This window comes from Nelumbo lutea, chromosome 6 (assembly GCF_056320005.1).
Source record: "Nelumbo lutea isolate HS-2025 chromosome 6, American lotus-T2T, whole genome shotgun sequence".
Taxonomy (NCBI): Eukaryota; Viridiplantae; Streptophyta; class Magnoliopsida; order Proteales; family Nelumbonaceae; genus Nelumbo; species Nelumbo lutea.
The window spans coordinates 40477585-40499696 of NC_142689.1; the positions used below are offsets into that span (position 1 = coordinate 40477585).

At 35.8% G+C, this 22112-nt stretch overlaps 1 protein-coding gene and 1 long non-coding RNA gene across 3 annotated transcripts; one reads left to right on the top strand and one right to left on the bottom strand.

Moving 5' to 3' along the window:
* Positions 1-2846: 2846 nt before the first annotated feature.
* Positions 2847-8529, bottom strand: LOC148848701 (Divalent ion symporter). Of its 2 annotated transcripts, XR_016101393.1 has the most exons (5): positions 8077-8529; positions 6379-7744; positions 6073-6262; positions 3681-4049; positions 2847-3506 (listed from the first exon to the last, which is right to left on the bottom strand). XR_016101393.1 is itself a non-coding variant. In XM_088952396.1 (4 exons), the coding sequence occupies exons 2-4, from the start codon at positions 7558-7560 to the stop codon at positions 3784-3786; spliced, it is 1638 nt and encodes a 545-aa protein (XP_088808522.1). In that variant the 5' UTR covers positions 7561-7744; positions 8077-8528; the 3' UTR covers positions 3532-3783. The 2 variants fall into 2 exon arrangements, 1 of the variants encoding a protein (XP_088808522.1); XM_088952396.1 differs by lacking the exon at positions 2847-3506 and having other exon boundaries at positions 3532-4049; positions 8077-8528.
* Positions 8530-14795: 6266 nt separating this feature from the next.
* LOC148848702 (uncharacterized) lies at positions 14796-21468 on the top strand. The gene is made up of 3 exons (XR_016100361.1): positions 14796-14907; positions 16551-16632; positions 20897-21468. It is a non-coding gene; the product is annotated as an uncharacterized LOC148848702 (long non-coding RNA).
* Positions 21469-22112: the final 644 nt, after the last annotated feature.

The window sequence follows — 22112 nt, forward strand, 5'->3', positions numbered from 1 at the left end:
AGCAATTCGAATGTGAGGTTGGGTGGGCTCTTCAAGTTTGGCCATCCATTATAAAAAGGAGAGGAGAGCAATGAGACTGACTCTCTTTGAGAGGTGACGGGGAGGATGAAGAGAGCTGGTTCGTCTACAGAAAAGAGAATATAAAAAAAAATAATAAGAGAAGGAATGGTGAGGACAGAAGAATTTGGAAGAAGTCTAGCTCATGTGCTAATATTGAAATTTCAAATTAAATGTTGTTAGGTATGTGCATGTTGAGAGATGTTCAACTAAAACTTTTCTCTTCTCTTCGGCTCTCTCCAGCAATTCCCGAGTTTTGTTTCAACTTTTCTTGTTGTAGGAAGGAAGAACCAGAAATTTGGCTTCCTAACTGTTGAAGCTTCAAAACTGCTACAGTCCTGTGTCACGCGAAGCGAAGAAGTTGGTCCTTTGAGTTGCTATAATCAAAGAAAACTTCCATCAAATTACTACATATAAGAAATCTTCTATCTAACTGTTGTAATCAAGAATATCTTCATCGAGTCATTACAAAGGACCTCCTACAATTAAAGTCGTCAAGCTTTACGGGAAGTATTCGTGAAAAGCTACAAATGCAAGTTCAGTCGTGTCCATAACATTATTTTTTGAATTTGTCTTCATTATTCTTTGTACTCCAAATTTAATGCGAAATTTGTATAGACAGGCTCCATAGGAGATATAGCTTATAATAGGAGAGCTTGTCTTTCTCAATCTCAACGCTATAAGCAAGGGTCCGAGGATGCTAGGCGCAATTTCAAGTTCTCTCCCTTGTATTATGGGCCATACAGGGTGCTGCAACATTTGGGCCCTGTAGCCTATATAATGGACCTGCCAAAAGAATCAAAGATTCATCCAGTATTCCATATGTCTGAATGTCTCAATTGAAGCATCAGCTAGAATAAGATTTAGACGAATATATCCATTGGAGAGGGAAGTTCCTAGCAGAGTCTACTAGGGAAAGCGTTGAGTTTATAGCCCACCAATTTCGGCCCATGAGGACATGGGCCATCTCAAGGGAGGGAGAGCTGTCACAGACCTAATTGACCCACCACGTCAGCATGCCACGTTGCTTGAGCCATGGAACAGTCCACTTAGCCCCTCAAGGCTCCTTACTGTTAGATAGGCTGTTGACCCAATAGCTTACGTTTTCATGTAGAACTCATTTGAATAAAAGTGAATCTCGATAGTTGGGGAGATTTACTGATTATTTGCTATCTTGATGTTAGTTGACACTTTATTCCTATTATTTTTTATTTTTTTTTCCTTTGAGAATTATCTCATAGTATATATCTACGGGTGTCAATGGATTGGTTTTGGATTGGATTTGGACGGATTGAACAGACCAACAAGACATATTGAATTGAACTAGTCCAGACTTAATGGTACAAAGTATTTATTGGATTGGATTGGACCTTGTCCATCCATTATGAATTTATAATGGATTGAGTTGGATTGAGCTAATATCCAGTTCATTGATAGAAGATAAGAATATAGGTGTCAATGGATCAGGTTTGGGTTAGAATTAATCTACATTAAAAATAAATTTGAACAGATTGAAAAGCTTAGACATTGATTTAAACTGATCCAAAATGGTCCAAAATATCCATTGGACTAGATTGGACCTAGTCTATTTATAATGAACTCACAATGGACTGGATCAGATTGAACCAAATCCAATCTAATTGACACCCCTATGTATACCCAACTGACTATATAAGATCGGCTTCATATCAATAAAGTCATGAATTTTATCTCAAACTGTCTTAGGAGGAAGGACAGCCTTGAACTAACCCATGAGTTCTCTCTATCTCGCCAGAATAGGGAAGAAGAAATTTACGTCTCTATCGCCAATTGCTGGCTCTGGATCGGACGACCCATTCACATGCTCCGACCCCATCACATGCTCATTCACTCAGGCCCGTGACATAAACATATTAACACACTGACAGCATAGCAATCCAGCGATCATTGGGAACATCTCCCATATTAACACACTTCAACCTTGTAAAATGCATGTGCCAGGAGAGACGGCTTTTGCAATTATGGGAATAATGCAAATACAACTATGTCAGTGAAAAAGCTAAGGCTCTATTAGGGATGACAATTTCCCCGTAAAACCGGGCCCCACCCCGAATGGGGCAGGTTTTTCCCGACCCTAAACAGGGACAGGGCAGAGATGGGAAAAATATTTTTCCCCAAATTATGGATGGAGCATGGACGAGTTTTGTATATAATTCTTCGAACCTGCCCCAAATTCGAAGGTAAAATTAGTAAAATATCTCTAAGTTTAATATTGATATTTAAAATATCTCTAAGTTTTCCCTAAACTCTTTAAAATCCTAGAATCCCATAATTTCATTTTTGAAGTACCCCTAAAGTATTATAATTCAATTTCTAACATACCCCCAAATTCCTATATTATATGTGTAAATTGTCCATAAATAAATAAATTTTAAGAAATTGCCTTGGAGTGAAGAAAATTCAGGGATTACCCGTCCCCAATAGGGAGTGGATGCCTCACCCCGACACCAGGGATGGGGCAAAATATCTTGAATTCAGGGCGGGGACGGGGAGGGGGTACCCTGCCCCATTGCCATTCCTAGGCCCAGTTTGGAAGGAGTGCAAATGCAAATATATAGGGTACAAATACATACAAAATAATAGAAAATGTAAGGTTTTGCATTGTACATATTTGTATTTGTACTCTTTCCAAACTGAGCCTTATTGTATAGACCTTGTATTATACTGTATATATTTATATCTATACTCTTCCTAAAATTTAGGTATACCATGCAAAACCTTGTATATGATATTTCTAAACCTTGTATTGTCACTGAGGAGGTGTGGCTCAATTGGCATGTTTCCTGGTTCGTTCCAGTAAAGAGTAAGAGGGGGATTGCTCTCTCACCAACTTTGAGGAGGGGGTTATAAGTGTGGTGGGTTTATCACCATTCACCAAATACCAAAAATAACCTTGTTTTGGCACTATACATATTTGTATTTGCACTCTTGCAGCGGTCTGACACAAGGCTTCAAACAATTGGGCTAGTTAAGTACTTTGGGTTGGGGCACAGCAGGTTACAACAGCCAGGTCCACTTGCAACGCTACTTCCATTCACAAAACTGGGCCCAGCCCAAATAAAGCTGAAAAGGATTGGATTTAACCCAATTCATTAGGTTGGGTTTGAATATTCACTACGGCTGGATGCTGTGCTGTCAGCGTGTAAACACACTGTGGCCTGGCCCAAGGTCTGGTATATCCTTGAGAAAATATGGCTTCTAATCTTGTTCCCCTGTATAGAGAGTAGATGCACTAGTCATCCAAAGAGAGATGAGTCATCCAATGAGATGTATCTTAAGTAGAACTCCCTCTTGTTAAGCCTTGTCCAGATGAAAGGCTCTTTGAACAATTAGGAACTCCTGAAAAGCATTTTGGGACAGTTCTTGTCTTCTTGAAGTGGCCAAACATTTGAGGAAGCTGGAGCTGACCCCTGCTTCATTATGGCAAGAAAATCATGAGTGAAAATAAACATAACATAACACAATGTGTCTTATATAACATGGCTTTTGACAGACAAAATGCTGAATCGAGTTATGAGTGAATAAATATTTTAATTTTTCTTTTTCTTTCTAAACATGCAGAAGCTCTATACGAATGAAATTACTTGTTTCTTCTTTTGAGATGCAGAAACACTTGCCACATTTTCTCTCCACTAGTCCACTGGTGTAAAATTAGTGATTATCTTTCTTTACTACCAAAATAAGAAATCAACCCCTTATCATTGTCAATCCAATGGCAATCACAATAAGTGTTGAAGGAAGTCCAAACTTGAGATGGTTCAAAAAGGAGAGAGTGTATCCAATGGATGGAGCTCGACGAGCCTGCTCACACACTATTAAATTTGCAGCTGAACCCAACAGTGACAGGTTTCCAGCTACTGTGCTGACCCATGCCAAAATGAGCCAAGACTTCTTTTCATCACCTGGGGATATTGCAGCTGCTGATGCAGCCACCCGTGCTCCAAGCAGCAGAACTGAGATAATATGAAAATCTAATTAGGAAACTCCATGATATATATATACAAATGCACATGCTGAGTCAATTTTGGTCCCAGCTATCTAAGGTCTTGGGAGGGGTAGACTGGAGATGAACTTTTGGCATTTGTTTTTTGGAGGTGGTTTCTCTAAGATTCAAACCTGTGTTTTCAAATTTGTCAGCCCGAGATTTTACCATTACACCAAGCAATAGCCCTTACCATATATACATGCAAATATATGTACATACATATCAACATATGTATGTATGTATATGCTTAAAGTCAATGGGGCATCAGTTGATTAAAGTCAGCTCTGCAACAGGGATAATGTAAACTAACAAGCTGAGATCATACTACATTAATGGAAAAATGGAAAACTGTCCTGATCAATAGCCTTGCCTCTGTGCTAAAATGACTCTGTGGGTGCTGATTTACCAAAAAGAAAGAGATGGAAGACCAGAAAGTCAAGAATTAGTTACGAGTTACATGCACTAGGCTTCACAATGAAGGGAGAGGGTTGAGAATAAGTAGTTTTAGAAAGCCAAGGAACATTACAGAAAGACAACCAATGCTTCACCGTAGATGAGACAAACGGCTTCCTTGTAAAAGGTGCAATGTGGGGGTAAGATAGGGTAAGATATTGAATGTGAACAGTCAACAGCAAAATAGCTAATAAGGTATTAAGAAGTACAGAAATGCATAAATAAAACAAAGACAACATGAGTCGTTATGTGTATTAGAATTGTATGTGAGCTCTGTTTTACCTACTTAAATACAGTGGCACAACTTATTTGTAGGCCATAAAAAATTCTTGGTTAAGAATGATAAAAAAGATGAGTGAAGACCATAAAGGACATGGCAGCATTTGGAAGGGCCTTGAGGGCTTTTCTAGAACCAGTAAGGCCTATCCCAGAATTAGGAGGTGGATAATATCACCTTCAGTTTGATTAATAGGAAAGCATCTTCAAAATACTTTTATAGACCCAACAATTCTTTTAATGAAAACATAGACAAGTCAAACAATGGTATAACAGGAAATTTATCCATGATGGTGGTCAATTCCTTAGTGGGGATGCTCAACAATTTCCTTTCCCATGTTGACATTCACAGGCCTTATCAACTTAGTATGCTCACGTTTTCAAGGGATGCTTAGAAAAAACAATTTTAACAATATAAAAATGCATGTATCATTGCAACTACTGTAAATATTCTCTATTCTAAAGTTTAACAAGGAATATATGGGATCTGTCTTTCTTTTGATAACTAAATATATGGGAACTATCCAATGACATAAGAAAAATACAAAACTGAAACTGAAGAAATCTCGGGAAAATTTTTACAGTACCACTTCAGTCTTGAAGTGAGGAGTTGCCACTTTCAATATGGTAAAATTACAGAGTCAAAAGAGGGTACATCTCTAAACTGGCAAACACAGTTTTACTAGATAGAACAGTGCAGAACCATCTGTACTTAACGCCCATGATGCTCACCACTTGATTGCATGCCTCTGATCTGAATACTTCAAAATGCTAAGCATAAATTTGATTAAGAAAGCCTTTGAACTAAACTAGATATTGGTTAAAAATCATGAATCATGCTTTCTCCACAGACAGAAACCCTGTTGACCTTATGACTTGTGATCTGTGTGTACCTTAAAGAGCCTGGTAAATTTCCCTTTCATATGTCTCACCGGAACCTTCCATTTATGCTTCTCTGTATGTACTGCTACTGAAATTCATGTCAAACTTTATCTTGTTTCATGGTACCATGCAATGAATTTTAAGTGGATTATATATGTATCCATGTTTTAGGTTCACTTTGTGTTTTTTGCATCATTAAAACTGATCCATTTTATAGAGTCAAAGGACTGATGGGGCCAGACAAGTTAAAAGAAATGCAATAAATAATGTCATATAACCCACACTTTTCCATAAAACAACATGCCTCCTAGCTTTATAAGTAGATAACACCAAGTGAAATGGGTTTAGAACAATAAACATATAAATAAAATTCGACTTACCTGTAGGTACATTTGAAGCAAAGTTTGAGAGGACAAGTATGACAAGGGCAAGCACTGCAATTCCACTGGCATGGTCAATCCGTGCATAAGGCTCCATGAAATCCCAGACAGCACTTGGAATCCCTGTCTTGTTAAAGCCATCAACCGTGATAAACATTCCACAGAAGAAAATCAAAAGTGAATAGGAGACCTGGTTCACAATGAGAGATGGTAAGTATTGTTTAGCACTTGGTATCTGGGAGCAAGATTGTGGTTTCTCTTTATTTGCGGTAAGTATAAAGCACTTGTATGGTTATATCATTTTACCTTTTCTAGACATGGCTGGGCATCCTTAAAATCAAGGACGACAAGAGCAAGTGCAGCAGTGAGTGCTGTCCATGACATGTTCAGGCCCACCAACAGAGAAATCAGCATTCCTAAGGTAATGATATAAACACAGGTCTTCCATAACAATTTCTTCCATCTCTTGGCCAAACTTTCTTTTTCTTCTGAAGATTGCAAAGAAGCATCTGTTATGGAAGCAGCACCGTTCAAGACACTCCTCACAGACCTCCTTGAAGCAGCAGTTTCCTCCCTCCCCTGAGAAAAGCCATCATCACCTGTGGACTCTTTTGAGGCATTCGAGTTTCTGGTGGATTCCTCCCCACCAATAGTGGTCTTATGCATATCATTCTCACTTGAACTCATTCGGCATCTAAGTGCCCCCATTCGACTGGAATCCCCATTCATAGATTCCAATGCGGAAATCCGCTCTTGAGAATTCAAGGATGACAGATGTGACATTGTTGCTGGTGAGAACCTATGAGATGTGACATCCTCTTCGGCAATCACTTCTGTTGCTGCATCCTCTATGTCCTTCTCAGTGGACAACACTCTCCAATACATGCACAGAAGTATAACAATATTCACAACAACTCCAACAACCATTGCAGGAAGAATGCCCAATAAGAACTGCCCAAAAGAAATACCACTCTGAACAGCTATAACCAAGTTTTGTGGGTTACCAATTGGAGTTGCAGAAGACCCAATATTTGCACTGGAGGCTAGAGCTAGCAGGAATGGATGAGGTGGGAGATTGTGCTGCCTTGCAATCTTTAGTACGAACTCAGTCAGAACGACGCAGCTGGTGTCATTGGTGAACAAAGCACTTGAAACGGCAGAAACGAGACAGATTCTGGATAATAAGTCCTTGGCACCTCGGCTCTTCCAGGAGAGTAATTTGCCCAGATACTTGAACATATCAGCTCTTTCAAGATAGGTACTTACAACCATGGTCCCAAAGAGCAGACCAAGGATAGGGAGATCGATTGCAGCATAAGCTTGATTTGGGGTTAAGACTCTGAAGACGACCATGAGCATGGCTCCTAGGAGGGACCCTGCAGTCCTGCCGATAGGCAAACAAGGGACGGCCGGGAAAACTGCCAAAACCCAGAAGATTGCAAAGGCGATTGATCCCAGAACTACTTTTACAGTTGGAGCCATGGCCATTTTCCGCAACTTAGAGTTTTAAAGCCTCTTTCAGGAGGAATACTACGGAACAGAAAACAAGAAAATCAACTCCTGTAGATCTACATGACAGTTCTCTGTGATATATTCAGTGGGAGGAAAAAACTAGTTGAACCCCAGAATATATAATCTTGATTGGCTCTCACCGATGCTTCAACAACCATTTCTGTACAACATGGAGTTATTGTGAATACTAGGTTGACCAAAATTAAAATGAAAAGAAAAAGAAAAAATCAGGAATAAGCAACAATCAGTAGCTCAACAAAGAGCATGCAGATTGCAGACTCTTAGCAGCTTGGATAACCTACAAGGCTCCAAGGAGGAGAATATACAGTGAAGCAGAATAGCGAGAACCATAAGCCCTTTTGCAAGAAGAACACAAAAGTCAATCTTGCATGAATGAAACCCAGACCAGAAAGGAAATCTCCTCAATTGGGCAAGACCTTCCCTTCTAAAATACTTTCACCAAGTAAGAAGAAAAGGTTAAGAACTTCAAACCTTCAACAATTCTCTGTAGACGGCAAATAACAACAGATCCTAATGGACAGTCAGTCGTCTGCAAAACAAGATTAAGGCCCAACCGCAACAAAAACGTCCGACCCAAAAATTCGCACTGACAACCAATAAAGATTGGAGACGCAGTAGAAGAATAAACTAAACACAGGTCGGCAATTCACATCCAGGACCATATCATCTGTAAGTTCGTTGACTATATCTGCTTTGTTATATGATGATTCACAAGATTTTAGACCTGGGTTATTAATTATTACTAGCCTTTAATTAATTATTGCATTCTTTAGATTGGATTATTGAACTTCGGAAAGCTACGATCCTTCTGATATCATACTTCAGAGACGGAAAGCAATTAAGAGTTGTTCATGTCCTTGTCGCTTTGCTGATCAATAATATTAAATTTCTATCCTTATGTCATTAACAAGATCTTATCTGTCTCTGTATGGACCCGCTTATTACTTATCTTATTATTGATCTTTCTGCTCTTTTTTTTTATATATTTTTGTTGCGGGAGGAGTTGTGAAGCTTAGATTGCATCAAAGAATTACTTGATAGTCTAGGAAAGGATGATAAATAATATATATATATATATAGGAGAGATGCTTATTATCATTGTCACATGGTCAATCAATAATTTCTGTTAATTTTGATCTTTTTAAACAAAGATTATACTAATCTAATATCTAAAAATGTCACTTTTCTCCATTAGATACAATTGGTGTTCGAGCACTTATCAAGCGTTGCCCATGGTTTTCACTAAAATTTACATATTTGGGATTTATATTGCTGGGTCTAGTATATTATACATTTGTGCAATGGACGTATGAAGGTAGTGTATCATATTAATAAATTCAGGGAAATGTATTGTTACATTTTGGATATGCATAAACATTATGGAAGGATATGGATATAAATATTAAGAAAATTCTCATAAATCAGACAAATAAATCTATAGCATGACTTCTTTTTGATACATTAATAATTTTAATGTATAATGTATTGATACATTAATAATTTTAAGCATGAGTTTTTGTTTTTTTGTTTTTTTTTTTTTGAAAGCCATAAACATGAGGTTGAATAACTAGAATAAGATACAAACACATAAGAAATATGTAAATAATTAATAGACAATATGAAGAAATAAACCATGATAAACATACCAAGACATATAGATATCATATAATGACTACTACTAATGCATCAAAATAGGTTTTTTATTTTTTTATACAGATTACACATTACTATATGTATTAAGCTATTCATATGTTATTATTTATTTAAGTTAAAATTTTTAACGATTAATTATAGAAATATATAAATAATTAAAAATAAATAGTCCCATGAATAGAAGGTTGATAAATCCAAGAGTCCAAGACACAAATCACAATGCAAGCAACTATTAGATTTTAATTACTAAAAAAACTGCTCTATATTTTATCATTTTTTACTTTTAAGTTACCCAAAAATAAGTCAACTTAATCCTAAATTATTAATATGGTAGCTAATGACTACATAGCTTCTTAAAAATAACTTATGTAAATTAGGTTAATTTTATAAATAATAGTTTTATTTATTATAAATTATTTCATTAATCAATATTTTATAGAGATTAATATAAAAAGTAGATAAAATCCATTAGAATTTCGAAAATACTTCTCATATGCAATCCATAAAATTTAATTGCAAAAACAATTGTCATGCTTTACTATCATTTATGTAAATCACCAAAAAAAAAAATGAAGCAAAACATTTTGACATAAAATAAAGACTAATGGGTTTGATTAATTATTCAAGTATTACTTATTTTATTAATATTTATAAAATGCTGATTTTAGTGATAAATTTCTTTATTTTTCTAATTTTCTGATTAAACATTCATATATAGCACTATTTATTTCAATTAAATGAAACAGTGGCAAAACCGCAATTTTAAGCTTATATAAAGCCCTTAATCCTTCATTGCAGGGAAACAAGAATAGAAATGAGGAAAGCTCCAAAAAATGGGCTCTGTATTTTATTTTATATATTTTTTGGGTGGATGTAAACATGAGAACGTGGCTGACCGAAGGGAGAGGGTGGTGGCCTCCCAGCCTGTAAACGTGTAGCCGTTTCGATTTGTAACAATCTGCTGACGATGCAAACATTCTTCGGGCTTTAACACGTTGCCTCTTCTGTAGTATGTAGTTATTTTTCTTTGCGTTCACAGTTAGGGGTGGCAATTTTCCCCATCCCCGACCTGTACCCGAGCTCCCCGACCCGATGGAATCGGGGATGGGGTTACCCATGAATCCCCGATCGGGGATAGGGAATGCAATTCCCGCCCCAATTCGTCTCCGATTAATATTACATTTTATATAATATATAATATTATATATTATATAAGTATAATAATTATTAATTTATTCATAAAATAATAAAAACTAAAACAAAATTCAAAGAAATCAAGAAAAGTTAGAAAACTTTAACCCTCGACTAATCGAGTCTTTGTTCTTCGACAGAGTCAAGACTCAAGAGAGGCGTGAGGTGACTGAACCATAGAACCAGTAAACCCTAGCTTCGTCTTCGTTGCCAATTCGTCGGCTATCGACCGTCGTCGCTGATTGTCACCACTGCCCACTGGCCCATCGGACATTGAATAGAGGAGAGGAAGAGATACTCGAGTCTCGAGTCTCGACAGAGGCCAGAGAACTGAGGAAGAGACTTCGTCTTCGTCACCGACGCTGATACACCAACCTCCGACCTTCAACATCATTGTCGACCACCGTTGTCGTCGCTGTCACCCTTCGAACTCTCTCTCATCAGCCATCGACATAAACTCTCCCAAGTCCCAACTGTCCTCTCTCTCTTAGTTTCAATCTTTCATACTCTCAGTCTTAGTCTTTCTCTCAACTTTTATTGATTTCCATTATATTCTAGACTCTAGAAAATAAATCCTAATTACCTAATATAGTTCTTAGTTTAGACTTCAGAGTTCGAGTTCAAATGCAGTTTCAGTCGAACCCAAATGAAATGCTCAAATGCAATTCCAGGCTTTTAGCCGAACCCTGGATGAAATGCAATAGTATAAGGCTATGAACCGAACCCAAATGAAATCAAACCCAAATGAATAATCACCCTTCAAGTTCAGTCTTTAAATCTCCCTGAAATGCAGAATGAGCCAAACTCTGAAATGTAGTATGAGGCTATGAGCTGAACCTCGAAATGCAGTATGGGTCAAACTCAAATTACCCTTCAGATCTCCCTATCCCTGTTAGGCTATTAACCTATTACCAACTTACTATATGTTATTTTATCAAAATATTAATTTTATTGTTTATTATTTTTATAATTTAAATCATCACTGAATTGTTTGTCATTATAATTTTTAGTTTTATCATATTCTGGAAATTTTTAATTCACATTGGGTTTGTGTTTTTGCATTTGATATTTTGATATAAGTTTGTATTGATAATTTGATATTCATTAATCGAAGGTCACCATATTCATATATACTTATTATTTAATTCATGTTTGGTGTTAATTATTTTTTAGATTTATAATTGATGGGATTTTTTGCTTTTTAATTTTTTCTCTAGTTTTAAAATATGGAAACTCAAGTTGAAAGTTCTAAATCGGAGACACCTATTAATAGCAATCAATTTCCAATTGGGGTTGAACTTGAACACTTTCAAACTCCAGCTTTATCAACTCAATTGGTTCTCCAAGTGAGTCACCCGTTGAATCTCCCGCTCAAAATTCTAATGAAAATTTGGTTGATGAAGTAAATGGGGAGGATAAGGCGGAGTGTAATTATTGTCATAAAAAGATTGAAACCAATAATAAAAATGGGACAACTCATTTTCATGACCATTATAAGACTTGTCCAAAAAGGTGTTATAAATATATAAGGCAACATGTTTTAGTAAAAGAACAAAGAAAGGCTAATGGGAAAGTTTGTGTTAATAATTATCATTTTGATCAAGATACTTCAAGGAAAGACCTAGTCACCATGATAATTTTACATGAATACCCACTTTCAATGGTTGAACATTGTGGATTTAGGAAATACACAACTGTTCTTCAACCTCTATTTAAGGTTTCTTCTTAGAATACTATCAAAATTGACATCTTGAAGATATATGACTATGAAAAATAAAAAAAAAAACATTACACTTTTTGGAGAAGAATCCTAATAAGGTTGCAATAACTACTGATATGTGGACAACTAGCAACCAAAAGAAATGCTTTATGGTTATCACGATGCATTTCATTGATGATAATTGGGAGATGCAAAGTCGGATTATGAAGTATTTAGTTTTCAATATGTTACTTTAAAATTAAATTTTCTTAGTATATTATCAAAGTTTTTTTTTTTATTATTAGTAATTTGATTTTTAAACAAATATTTGAGAATTGTTTTTATTAGTAAATTAATGTTGCATTTTAGGTTTGTTTATATGCCTTGTCCACACACTTCGGAAGCACTTTCTAATGTTTTAGTGGATTGCATGATGGATTGGAATATTAATAGGAAGTTATCGACAATGACAATTAATAATTGTTCTACTAATGCTTCCCTCATTGAATTCTTTTGAATAAGCTTAACACTATTGCACCTATGTTAGATGGAAGTTGTTTCATATGCGTTATTGTGCTTATATTCTTAACTTGATTGTCCAATATGGTTTGGGGATCATTGGAGAAGCATAGAAATGGTTAGAAATAGTGTGGCTTTTTGGGTAGCATCACTCAAAAGAGAGCAAGCTTTTAGAGAAGTAGCACGTTAGTTGCAAATATCAAGTTCAAAAAAATTGGTTCTTGATTGTAAGACCCGATGGAACTTGATATACTTGATGCTTAGTGTTGTTTTAATTTATAAATATGTGTTTCATTAATTGAAACAACGAGAGCCTTTGTATAAATATTTTCCAACTAATAAGGATTAGGGTTTAGCTAAAGAGATTTGTGAGAGGTTGCAAGTATTTTATAATGTGATCAAAATATTTTTTTAGGACTAAATATCCAACAAAAAACAAGTTCTTTCCATTGATTTGTGAGATTAGACTTTCATTATCTTAGTAGCTCTCATGTTCTAATGAGATTATTAGAACAATGGCATCAAGTATGTTGACTAAATTTGACAAGTATTGGTGCATCATTCATGGAGTAATGGCCGTAGCATGTGTTTTGGATCCAATATTTAAGTTGAAGCTATTAGAGTATTTATTTCCTAAACTTTATGGAAGTTTTGCTTCAGATGAAATTATGAGGATTCGTCAACTTTGTTGTGATTTACTCAATGAATATCAATTAATGTCAAACTCTAGCAAGAATACTCATCAGCGGAAGGGAATATCTTCATCTTTATCTCATTGTCCAACAATGAATGATTCTATAGATTCCAATTTTCTCTATGGGTATGATTCATTTATTGATGATTCTGATTATACGACGATGAAATCTGAATTGGATCATTTTTTGGAGAAGGAAGTCTTCCTAAGAGATCCAAATTTTGATATATTGACTTGGTGGAAGTCCAATGGAATCAAGTATCATTGTAGAAGATTGCTAGGGACATTTTAGCTATTCCCATTTCAACTATGGCTTCCAAGTTTGCTTTCAGTACCGGTCATAGATTAGTGAGTCATCATCGTAGTAGACTTCATGTTGAAACTTTGGAAGTATTAATGTGTGCCTAAAATTGGTTATTGAAGCAAGTACAAAGTATTGGAATTAATATTATAAATTATTAGTTTTCTTTGATGTATATCTAATTTGATGCCTTTAATTTTTTTTATTGTCTTTTCTTTTTAGGTGTTCATTCGTAAGTTACAAATGCCTATTACCGCACAATTGAATATGATTCTGATGTTGATGAGGTATTAAATATGCTTCTTAATTTGATTATTGATGTTCATGAATTTTGTGATTTTTATTTGTATTTGTAATCGATGATTACTTTAATTTTTGCAAGAAAGTCTCTTGACAAGTCAATCTCAATCAAGTCAGACTATTTGGATGTTTTATGATGTCATAATAAACCATGAAAGGGTTGTTTTGAAGTTAAACTATTTTTTTAATTTAGTACATTTTACTTGGTGTTGAATGTCGGACAAATTTTAATTTCAATGTTGGTGGTGTTGAATGGTGTTAAGTATCCCTCCCTTCCTCCTCTCTCTCTCTCTCTCTCTCTCTCTCTCTCTCCATTAATACAATAAACACCATTTGTAGGTTGGTCAGTTGGTCTTTTTTTTCCTACTTTTTTCATGGTTGGTGTATTCAGATATTAGAAACCAAACTATTGTGCAGCATTCTCTTCGTTTCTTTTACTTTGTTTAGTATTCTCTTCATTTCTCATGTCAGGTAATCACCACCCTTGTGTTCTATCTTTATTTCAATGTAAGAGGAAATTTCAGTGACTATTAATGGTGGTTTGGATGTAGTTTTGCAACTCAAACAGGTTGGAGTTTGTCACTGCTCAAAGTGAATGTATTATTACTCATATACTTACCTTCCTTCTGCTTTTGACTTGTATGCATGTGTATGATCGATTAATGTTGCTAAACACATTTCTGATAGTGATTTTCTTCTTGAATTGCTCAATTTCCTATGCAGTCATTTAATTTATTTATAGAGTTTTCCTTGAATTTTTTAATTTCCTATGCTGCCACTTAATTTCTTCACTACTTTATCTTCTTTAATTAGTGGTAGGAAGGTGAGGATAAAGAAAGCAATCAAAGTTCTTGTTGTAAGTAGCAAGCTAGCAGATATACCTCAAGATGATTTCTCATGGAGGAAATACGGACAAAAGCCCATTAAAGAGTTTCCATATCCAAGGTATGTCAGCATTTCTCATCAGTCCTCCCTTAATTGAATTCTTCTATGACAAAAGGGATTGTTGAGACTGGAGGGTTGAACCAAAATGAAAACTAGAAGCCCCACATCCCCCTTAGGCACTAGGAATTGAGAAAGTCCTCTCAATTTAAGTTAGTTGCTACACTTGGATTGAGCAATTCCCCAAACTATACTCTTCTTTCTTGTCTTTGGTTTATCTAATTTGTCCTTGTAACTTCTTAGTTATCACCAACAAACCCGTTTGGTTTCCCATTTGGTTGTATTTATGTTGGTTGAACTTATCTTGTCTCACTTGGTCATGTTTTTCATCCCTTTTTTTTTTTATCTTGATCAAAGTTTACTATTGATTAAAAAAAAAAAAAGTTCAGTATCTTTGATTTTAAAAATAGTTCCATCTTTTGATAGACAAGATCTTAAAATTTTACATTCGAATATTTCTTTGCTAACAACTATTTCCATGTCATGTGGCTATTTTGAAAACTTTCTTTGAATACTTTCTTTGCTAACAAGTATTTTCATGTGATATGGCAGTTTCCTTCTTTTGAATATTTTCTTTAAATACTTTCTTTGTTAACAAGTAGTTCCATCTTTGAGTACTTTCTTGGTTAACAAGTAGTTCCATCTTTGAGTACTTTCTTTGTTAACAAGTAGTTCCATCTCTGACAAAAACCTGGGAAGAAAACTGACCCATTGTCGCCCCTATGCAATTTCATCTATAGTGATGCAAAGCCGTGGAAGTGCAAATGATTTTAGTGCAGACTCTGCTTCACTTTTGTTTCAGATTTTACCTTATTTTGCATGTTTGCATTGTAGAAGTAAAACCCGTAGCAAAAGTGGACCAGATTTTGCATTTTTTTCTCATTTGTATTTCCATGAATTTATATTAGAGCAAATGAAATTGCATTCAAACAAATGGAGCCGGTTAAAGCTACCAAATTGCACCTTAAGACTATTGTTTTAAGATGCAATTACAAACAAATAGAGCCGAAATATCACATTCCATTTTATCCCTTAAAACTGTTGCTTCATAACCCCTTTCCCCTTGTAAAACCGATTTAAGCTGTCAAATTGCACCTTATTTGCTTTCCACCAAAAGTTCAAATGATATTTGATTCTATTCTATTAACTCATCCTTAATGCTTCAGTGAAGTGAAAACTAACTCATGCAATAAAACATATTATGTGCTTTTATACATAAACATGTTCACTTTTCCAGGAAGGAAAAGGCAATGCTAATCATAAACTTCAGGGAGGCATCTTGCGTGTTGGACATACTTGTGAATCTAGTGATATAGTTGTTTTCATGATGAAAGCACCAATTCCAATTTTAATTTAAGTGGTATCAAATGGTGCCAACATCTTCCCCACGTGTCATGATTCATGTCAACATAAAAGGTGGAGTTGATGCGACTTGAGTATGCTTCTTACATGAAATAATGGACTAAAAAGGGCATCCTCTTGGCTTGCTCTAATCTTGTGATCTCAGATTGGTTAAAACTGTGGCTATACTCACCTGTTGAAAAATGCTTTCTTATTGATCAAACTAATCCAATTGTAGCCTCATGCTTCTATGCAGTATTTGATTTAGGATAGTTTTCCTGTCTAATGAAATTTTTTCCCTGTAGGGATGTGAAGACTCTTATTGTGGAGATGCTTCAAGCTTCTAAGGCATCAAATTAATTGATCCCAAGTCTGTACTATAAAGAGGTATGCATCAATTAATGTTTTATCCAAGTTGCTGGTATTTTGCTTCCTTGTTCTCATTCTTTTCACTATCATAGTAATGTCTTGCTTCTTCAATGATCTTAATTGTACATTGGTTATTGCTGTATTTATCCTGTTATCATTCCTAGATCTATATGCCCATTAAAATATATGTATCCCAACCAAATTGTATGATGATATTGTAGATTAAGGAAATTTGTTTTTGTTAATGGCAGAAAGTATTGGTGTAAGGCTGTCAATACTAATAGGAGAGCAACTTGAATTGAAATTGCAGTTCAACCAGTAATAAGAATAATAGTATTTATAAGAATAGAACTCCTTTACCTATACATATACATATATACATATATTAATGGTTTAAATTAGTAGCTAATGTTAGTCAAGCTTTCATAGTAAAAATTTTCCCAGCCAAACATTCTGAGAGACAAATTGGTTTCAATTGTTCCAGAACCACCCTCATCATGAAATGTAAGTTGGAGGGAGTCAAATGAGTTATCCATGAAGATAGAGTTTCCATGGTTTTAAATATGATTTAATGGGTCCTTTGTGGCTCCCACATAGAACATGACCACACCCTACATGTTCAAACCAATAACACACACATTCACTAACTTAAAAAATTGGACCTCATACATCTTGCACTAAATAAAGAAAATTTCTTTATTTGAATAAATTTAAAATTAATGCCGTGATGAGAAAATAAAAAGAGAGAAGATGGGGAATTCGAGGATTTGGGTCTTCGACAGGGAATTCATCCCCGTCGGAGTCCCGTCGGAGTCGGGGATGGAGGGGGGGTTCCTTTCCCCATTGGGGATTGGGGACAGGGATGAGGGTGATTTGGGGGTCGGGGTTGGGGATGGGGAATGTAATCCCTGCTCTGAATTCGTCCCGCTGTCATTCCTATTCACGGTTTGATTGACAACAAATTAAGGATAATAGAATAAATTTAAGAGGAGATTTTTTTGTTGGAGAAAACCTTATCAGTTAATCAAGTTACCCTCTCCCTAACATAATATATGGCATGGTTTTCGAACCGCCATTGACCCGGATGGCCGTACCGTTCGGCCAGGGAATCGTCTAGGCAACCGGTTCTATTTTACTTTAAACATGGTTTTTGGTAAAAAATCGTTGAATCAGTCAACGATCTGTTGATTCGGATAGTCGAATCGTCAACCCGTTGACTTGTTTAACGATTTTTGGTTGTTTTTTATTTTTAATTTTTTAATTTTTTTAATTTTTATTATCAAAACAAACCATCCGTTCAAATCGGGTTGAACCATCAAACTAGAAACTGATGGCCAGAATAATTCCATTTTCGGGTCGATTTTTAAAACCATGATATATGATACAGATATTTCTCCATTATTATTTTGCATTTATCAGTTAATCATTCCCTCATGGGATTATATCATGGTTTAGAATTAATTTTTTTATCAGAACAAACCATCCGTTCAAATCAGGTTGAACCATCAACCCAGAAACCGATGGCCAGAATAGTTCCATTTTTGGGTCGATTTTTAAAACCATGATATATGATACAGATATTTCTCCATCATTATTTTGCATTTATCAGTTAATCATTCCCTCATGGGATTATATCATGGTTTAGAATTAATTTTTTTATTTTTTTTATTTTTATTATCAGAACAAACCATCCGTTCAAATCGGGTTGAACCATCAACCCAGAAACCGATGGCCAGAATAGTTCCATTTTCGGGTCGATTTTTAAAACCATGATATATGATACAGATATTTCTCCATTATTATTTTGCATTTATCAGTTAATCATTCCCTCATGGGATTATATCATGGTTTAGAATTTTAGTATTGTGCATTATATTGAGAAGGCTGGATAGAGATGCATATTGGGATACACTCTTGGATGAGAAAATGTATGGATACAGTTTGGATTGAGGTTTTCAAACTCTGTCATTTTCCTAAAAACCATTGAAATGGTTGGTGAATTATGAGGGCGGATTTGGCCCTCCAACGGCATTGTGACACATGTCATCTCAGAATAGCTAGATGACACCTAGACACCACCTAAGTGATGATTTGGAGTCCCAGATTGCGGCTCATCTTTACCCCGACCTGGCGACCTGCCTTTACCACCGACCTGGCAACCGGCCTTCACCACCAACTTGGCGACCTGCCTTTATGCCGACCTAGCGACCTCGACCACAACTTAGGTCAGCTTGTAGCACCTCGTCCAGGGTCAACCTGTAGCACCTCGTCACTGGCCGAAGTGACCTCGATGCAAGGAGCAACCTCCCTCGAGGGCTTGCCGACCTAATTGGGGACCAGGCGGTGACCTGTGAAATGTGCTTGCCAACAAATTCGGCATGCATATCCCAACGCTCCCAAGTTTCTCGAAAGTTGTCCCACGTACCAAATGTTCCGGATGATGGTCAACGTGCATGGCGGTTACCTTCGAGGATTTCGGACCAGTTAGGCACGACCTCTCGGAAATTTCTAATGCAATGCATGAGGCCCAAACCAAACAATGCCTATATAAAGGCACCAACCCCAATGACACAGGAAAGAGGCGAGTAAGCACATTCTAGCTCTCAAACTTTATGATTTTTTAACTCGCAATCTACTACAAGAGTACTAACTTAATCATTAGAGCGACCTCACTAGGTTAGCCACCCCGGGTCCTCTAACATTGATTCCTTGTAGGTTTCTCTGAAGAGCTACCTAGCTCGGCACCCAATCTACCCCCAGCTCGGTCTAGTCAGCTTGGCATCCAAGTCCTCATCCAGCAAAAATCCTTCACTTCAGTCTCTGAGTCATCGGCCACCTGGCATCCAAAAAACCCTTCATCAGTAACCCATTGACCCAGATGGTCGAACTGTTAATCCATTCAATCCGAACCAAATTTTATTTTAATTATTTTTTAATTTTTTAAAATATCACGAGCTGATCCATTTGAATTAGATTGTTGAACCCACTTTCTTAGAAACCAGTAGCCAATGTGGTTCTAGTTCCAGGCCGCTTTATAAAACATACATTAAGGAAATTCTAATAAATCTCATAAATACATTAATAATACTTAAACTTAATATATTATCCGAATAACTATAAATAAGTTATAAAAACTTAATAAATGCACACTTGGAATGAAATGATACGCTACTATCAGCAATACTGTGGGAGTTTGAAACATGTGGACATCATATAATAACTTTATTAGCAATACATCAAACAATGTTTAATCTTTCAATCTATAAAATAAATTATTTTAGTACCATGAATATCATTTAAGGCATAAAATAAATTATTTTTATAATTTTTAGATTTTCCTAATTTTAGGGGAAAACCCATAAATTTACTCATAGAAGCTTAAAATATCATAGATCTAACCAAAAGTTCAACATAAATTGTTACTTATTTAATATTTTTATATAAATGATAACTCTATTTCTTCAAATAACCAATACTTTTATTTACTTATTTATTGTGGATTAAATTATAAATTACAAAAATACATAATTTTAGTTTAACAATATATAAGGTCTATTATAATTTCTAAGGTACATATAATATGTAGTTCAGAATTTTCAATTAGCCACTAAATATTGATATAATTATTTTATTTTATTGGTGATAAAATTTCTTTTTTTTTTAGTACAATTGAGAACAAATTTTTATTATAAGATTTAATGAGAGAATGGTAGTTAAAACCTTTAATATAAGACTTAATAAGAGGAAAATAAATTAGGTGAAAAGTAGTTCAACTTGCATATTTTGCCTTCATAATTAGAAGAAACTAAATTAGAAAATAGATGCCTTTTAATCAGGAAGAAAATTTTCACATGATGATCTTTAGGTGTTCAATTGAACGAAGCCAAATCAAGCTTTGGCATGTCTTGGCTCGATTTGACTAAAATAGTCGTATTTAAGTTTGAGTTCAAGTTTGAAATTCAATATATCGAGTTTGAAATTCAATATATTGAGTTCAAGTTTAAATATTCAATATATCGAGTCAAGCTCACGAGCTTTCCATCTAAATATTTTATTGTTGAAATTCAAGTTAAAAAGACTAATCAAACTTACTATGAGATTCTAATTCAATTGCCATTGAACTCAAATTGAGCCTTTTCGAACCTGAACTGTTTGATTAAAGCTTAGCTCAAATGCACCCTACTTTTTAATAATAGTACATATAGATATAAGATAGATTGTCTTTAATTATTGATGAGGGTCGATTTAACCTCTAATGATGCCTTGACATGTGTGGTGTAAGGGATGCCTTATAGATTCTTGATAGCACCTTGGGCCACCAGTGGCAATGGCAATCCAACTCAAATATCTTAATGGTTGTCAACCTCTGACCTGAAAAGGGCTCGGTTTGTGTTGCTCATCAAGACATGCATCCAACCTGGGCTATCTCTGACATGAACGACATACTTCCAACCTTAGGCCACCTCCGACGTGAAGGACATGCTCATGACCCGGCTCAACTCCGACGTTATAGCCATAGAACCAACTTGTGCCACGTTCAACTACAAAGGAAGTGGGTCCCAAGCATTCTCCAGGAATTGCAGCCATGCCATCTCCCAACCGCCTGGACGTGCCCACTAAGGCCTACTGCATTGCTTGTCCTTCACCCATGTTCTGGCTAAGGCATGAGTTATATATAATATAAAAGTAAGCAGTTGCCACCTGAAACTCGAGCCCTTTGGCTGCTATTTTTTTATAGATTCTATTACCAAAATCCGCATCTAAATTTGAGTTTTTTAGTTGTAGTACGATCAAACTATCTACTTTTAATTTTCATCAATTGACATCATCTGTGAGAAGTTCTAGACATAAAAATTATTCCTGATTGTCACATTCATTATGTCATCTTAAAGACAATTTAAACCATTCATCATTCTAGTTGGGGGTCCTCTTTCGGGAGGCAATCCTTGCATCACGTTGTAAAACCTTTGTGCTATACCACAAGGGGTAAACGAAGAGCAATTTGAAGACCATGTGCAGCTGGTCCAAGATATGAACGAGACGTCATGAAGAACGAGACACTGCATAGGAGGCAATAGCACAACATCAACCTCAAGGGTAGAGAAAGAAGCTCTCCCACAGCCCACTCCCCAAGTCGCAGAATGGCCTCCAACACCGGCCTCGGCAAATCGGGCATCTCTGGTGAATCCCCCTCCAACACCTCCTTGATTTTCCAACCGAAGTCTCTCCAGGACTTGCTCATCAGAACAAAGGAGCAACACCTATGTACCTGAGGAAGGGAGTTGGGCTAATTCTTCCTTTGGTCAAATCACTCCTGCTTCGTGGCGACTTCGCGATGAGACCAACATAGAAGAAGCCCTAACAAGCTTTTGCAAGAAGTCGAACTAGATACATAAGTGAAAGGCAACTAGTTGATTTACATCCAACAAAACCCAGAAGAGATCCTTCAAGAATACATTCAGAGATTTAACTGAAGGCCTTTGAAGTTCGAAACATAG

Bases quoted from the DNA above. Each gene is read 5' to 3' on its own strand.
- LOC148848701 (XM_088952396.1), bottom strand. From the start codon at position 7,560: ATGGCCATGGCTCCAACTGTAAAAGTAGTTCTGGGATCAATCGCCTTT. The intron at 6,263-6,378 runs GTAAAATGATAT...ATTGTGAACCAG, and splicing joins CCCAGCCATGTCTAGAAAAG to GTCTCCTATTCACTTTTGAT. The intron at 4,050-6,072 runs GTAAGTCGAATT...ATATTATCTCAG, and splicing joins TGCTTCAAATGTACCTACAG to TTCTGCTGCTTGGAGCACGG.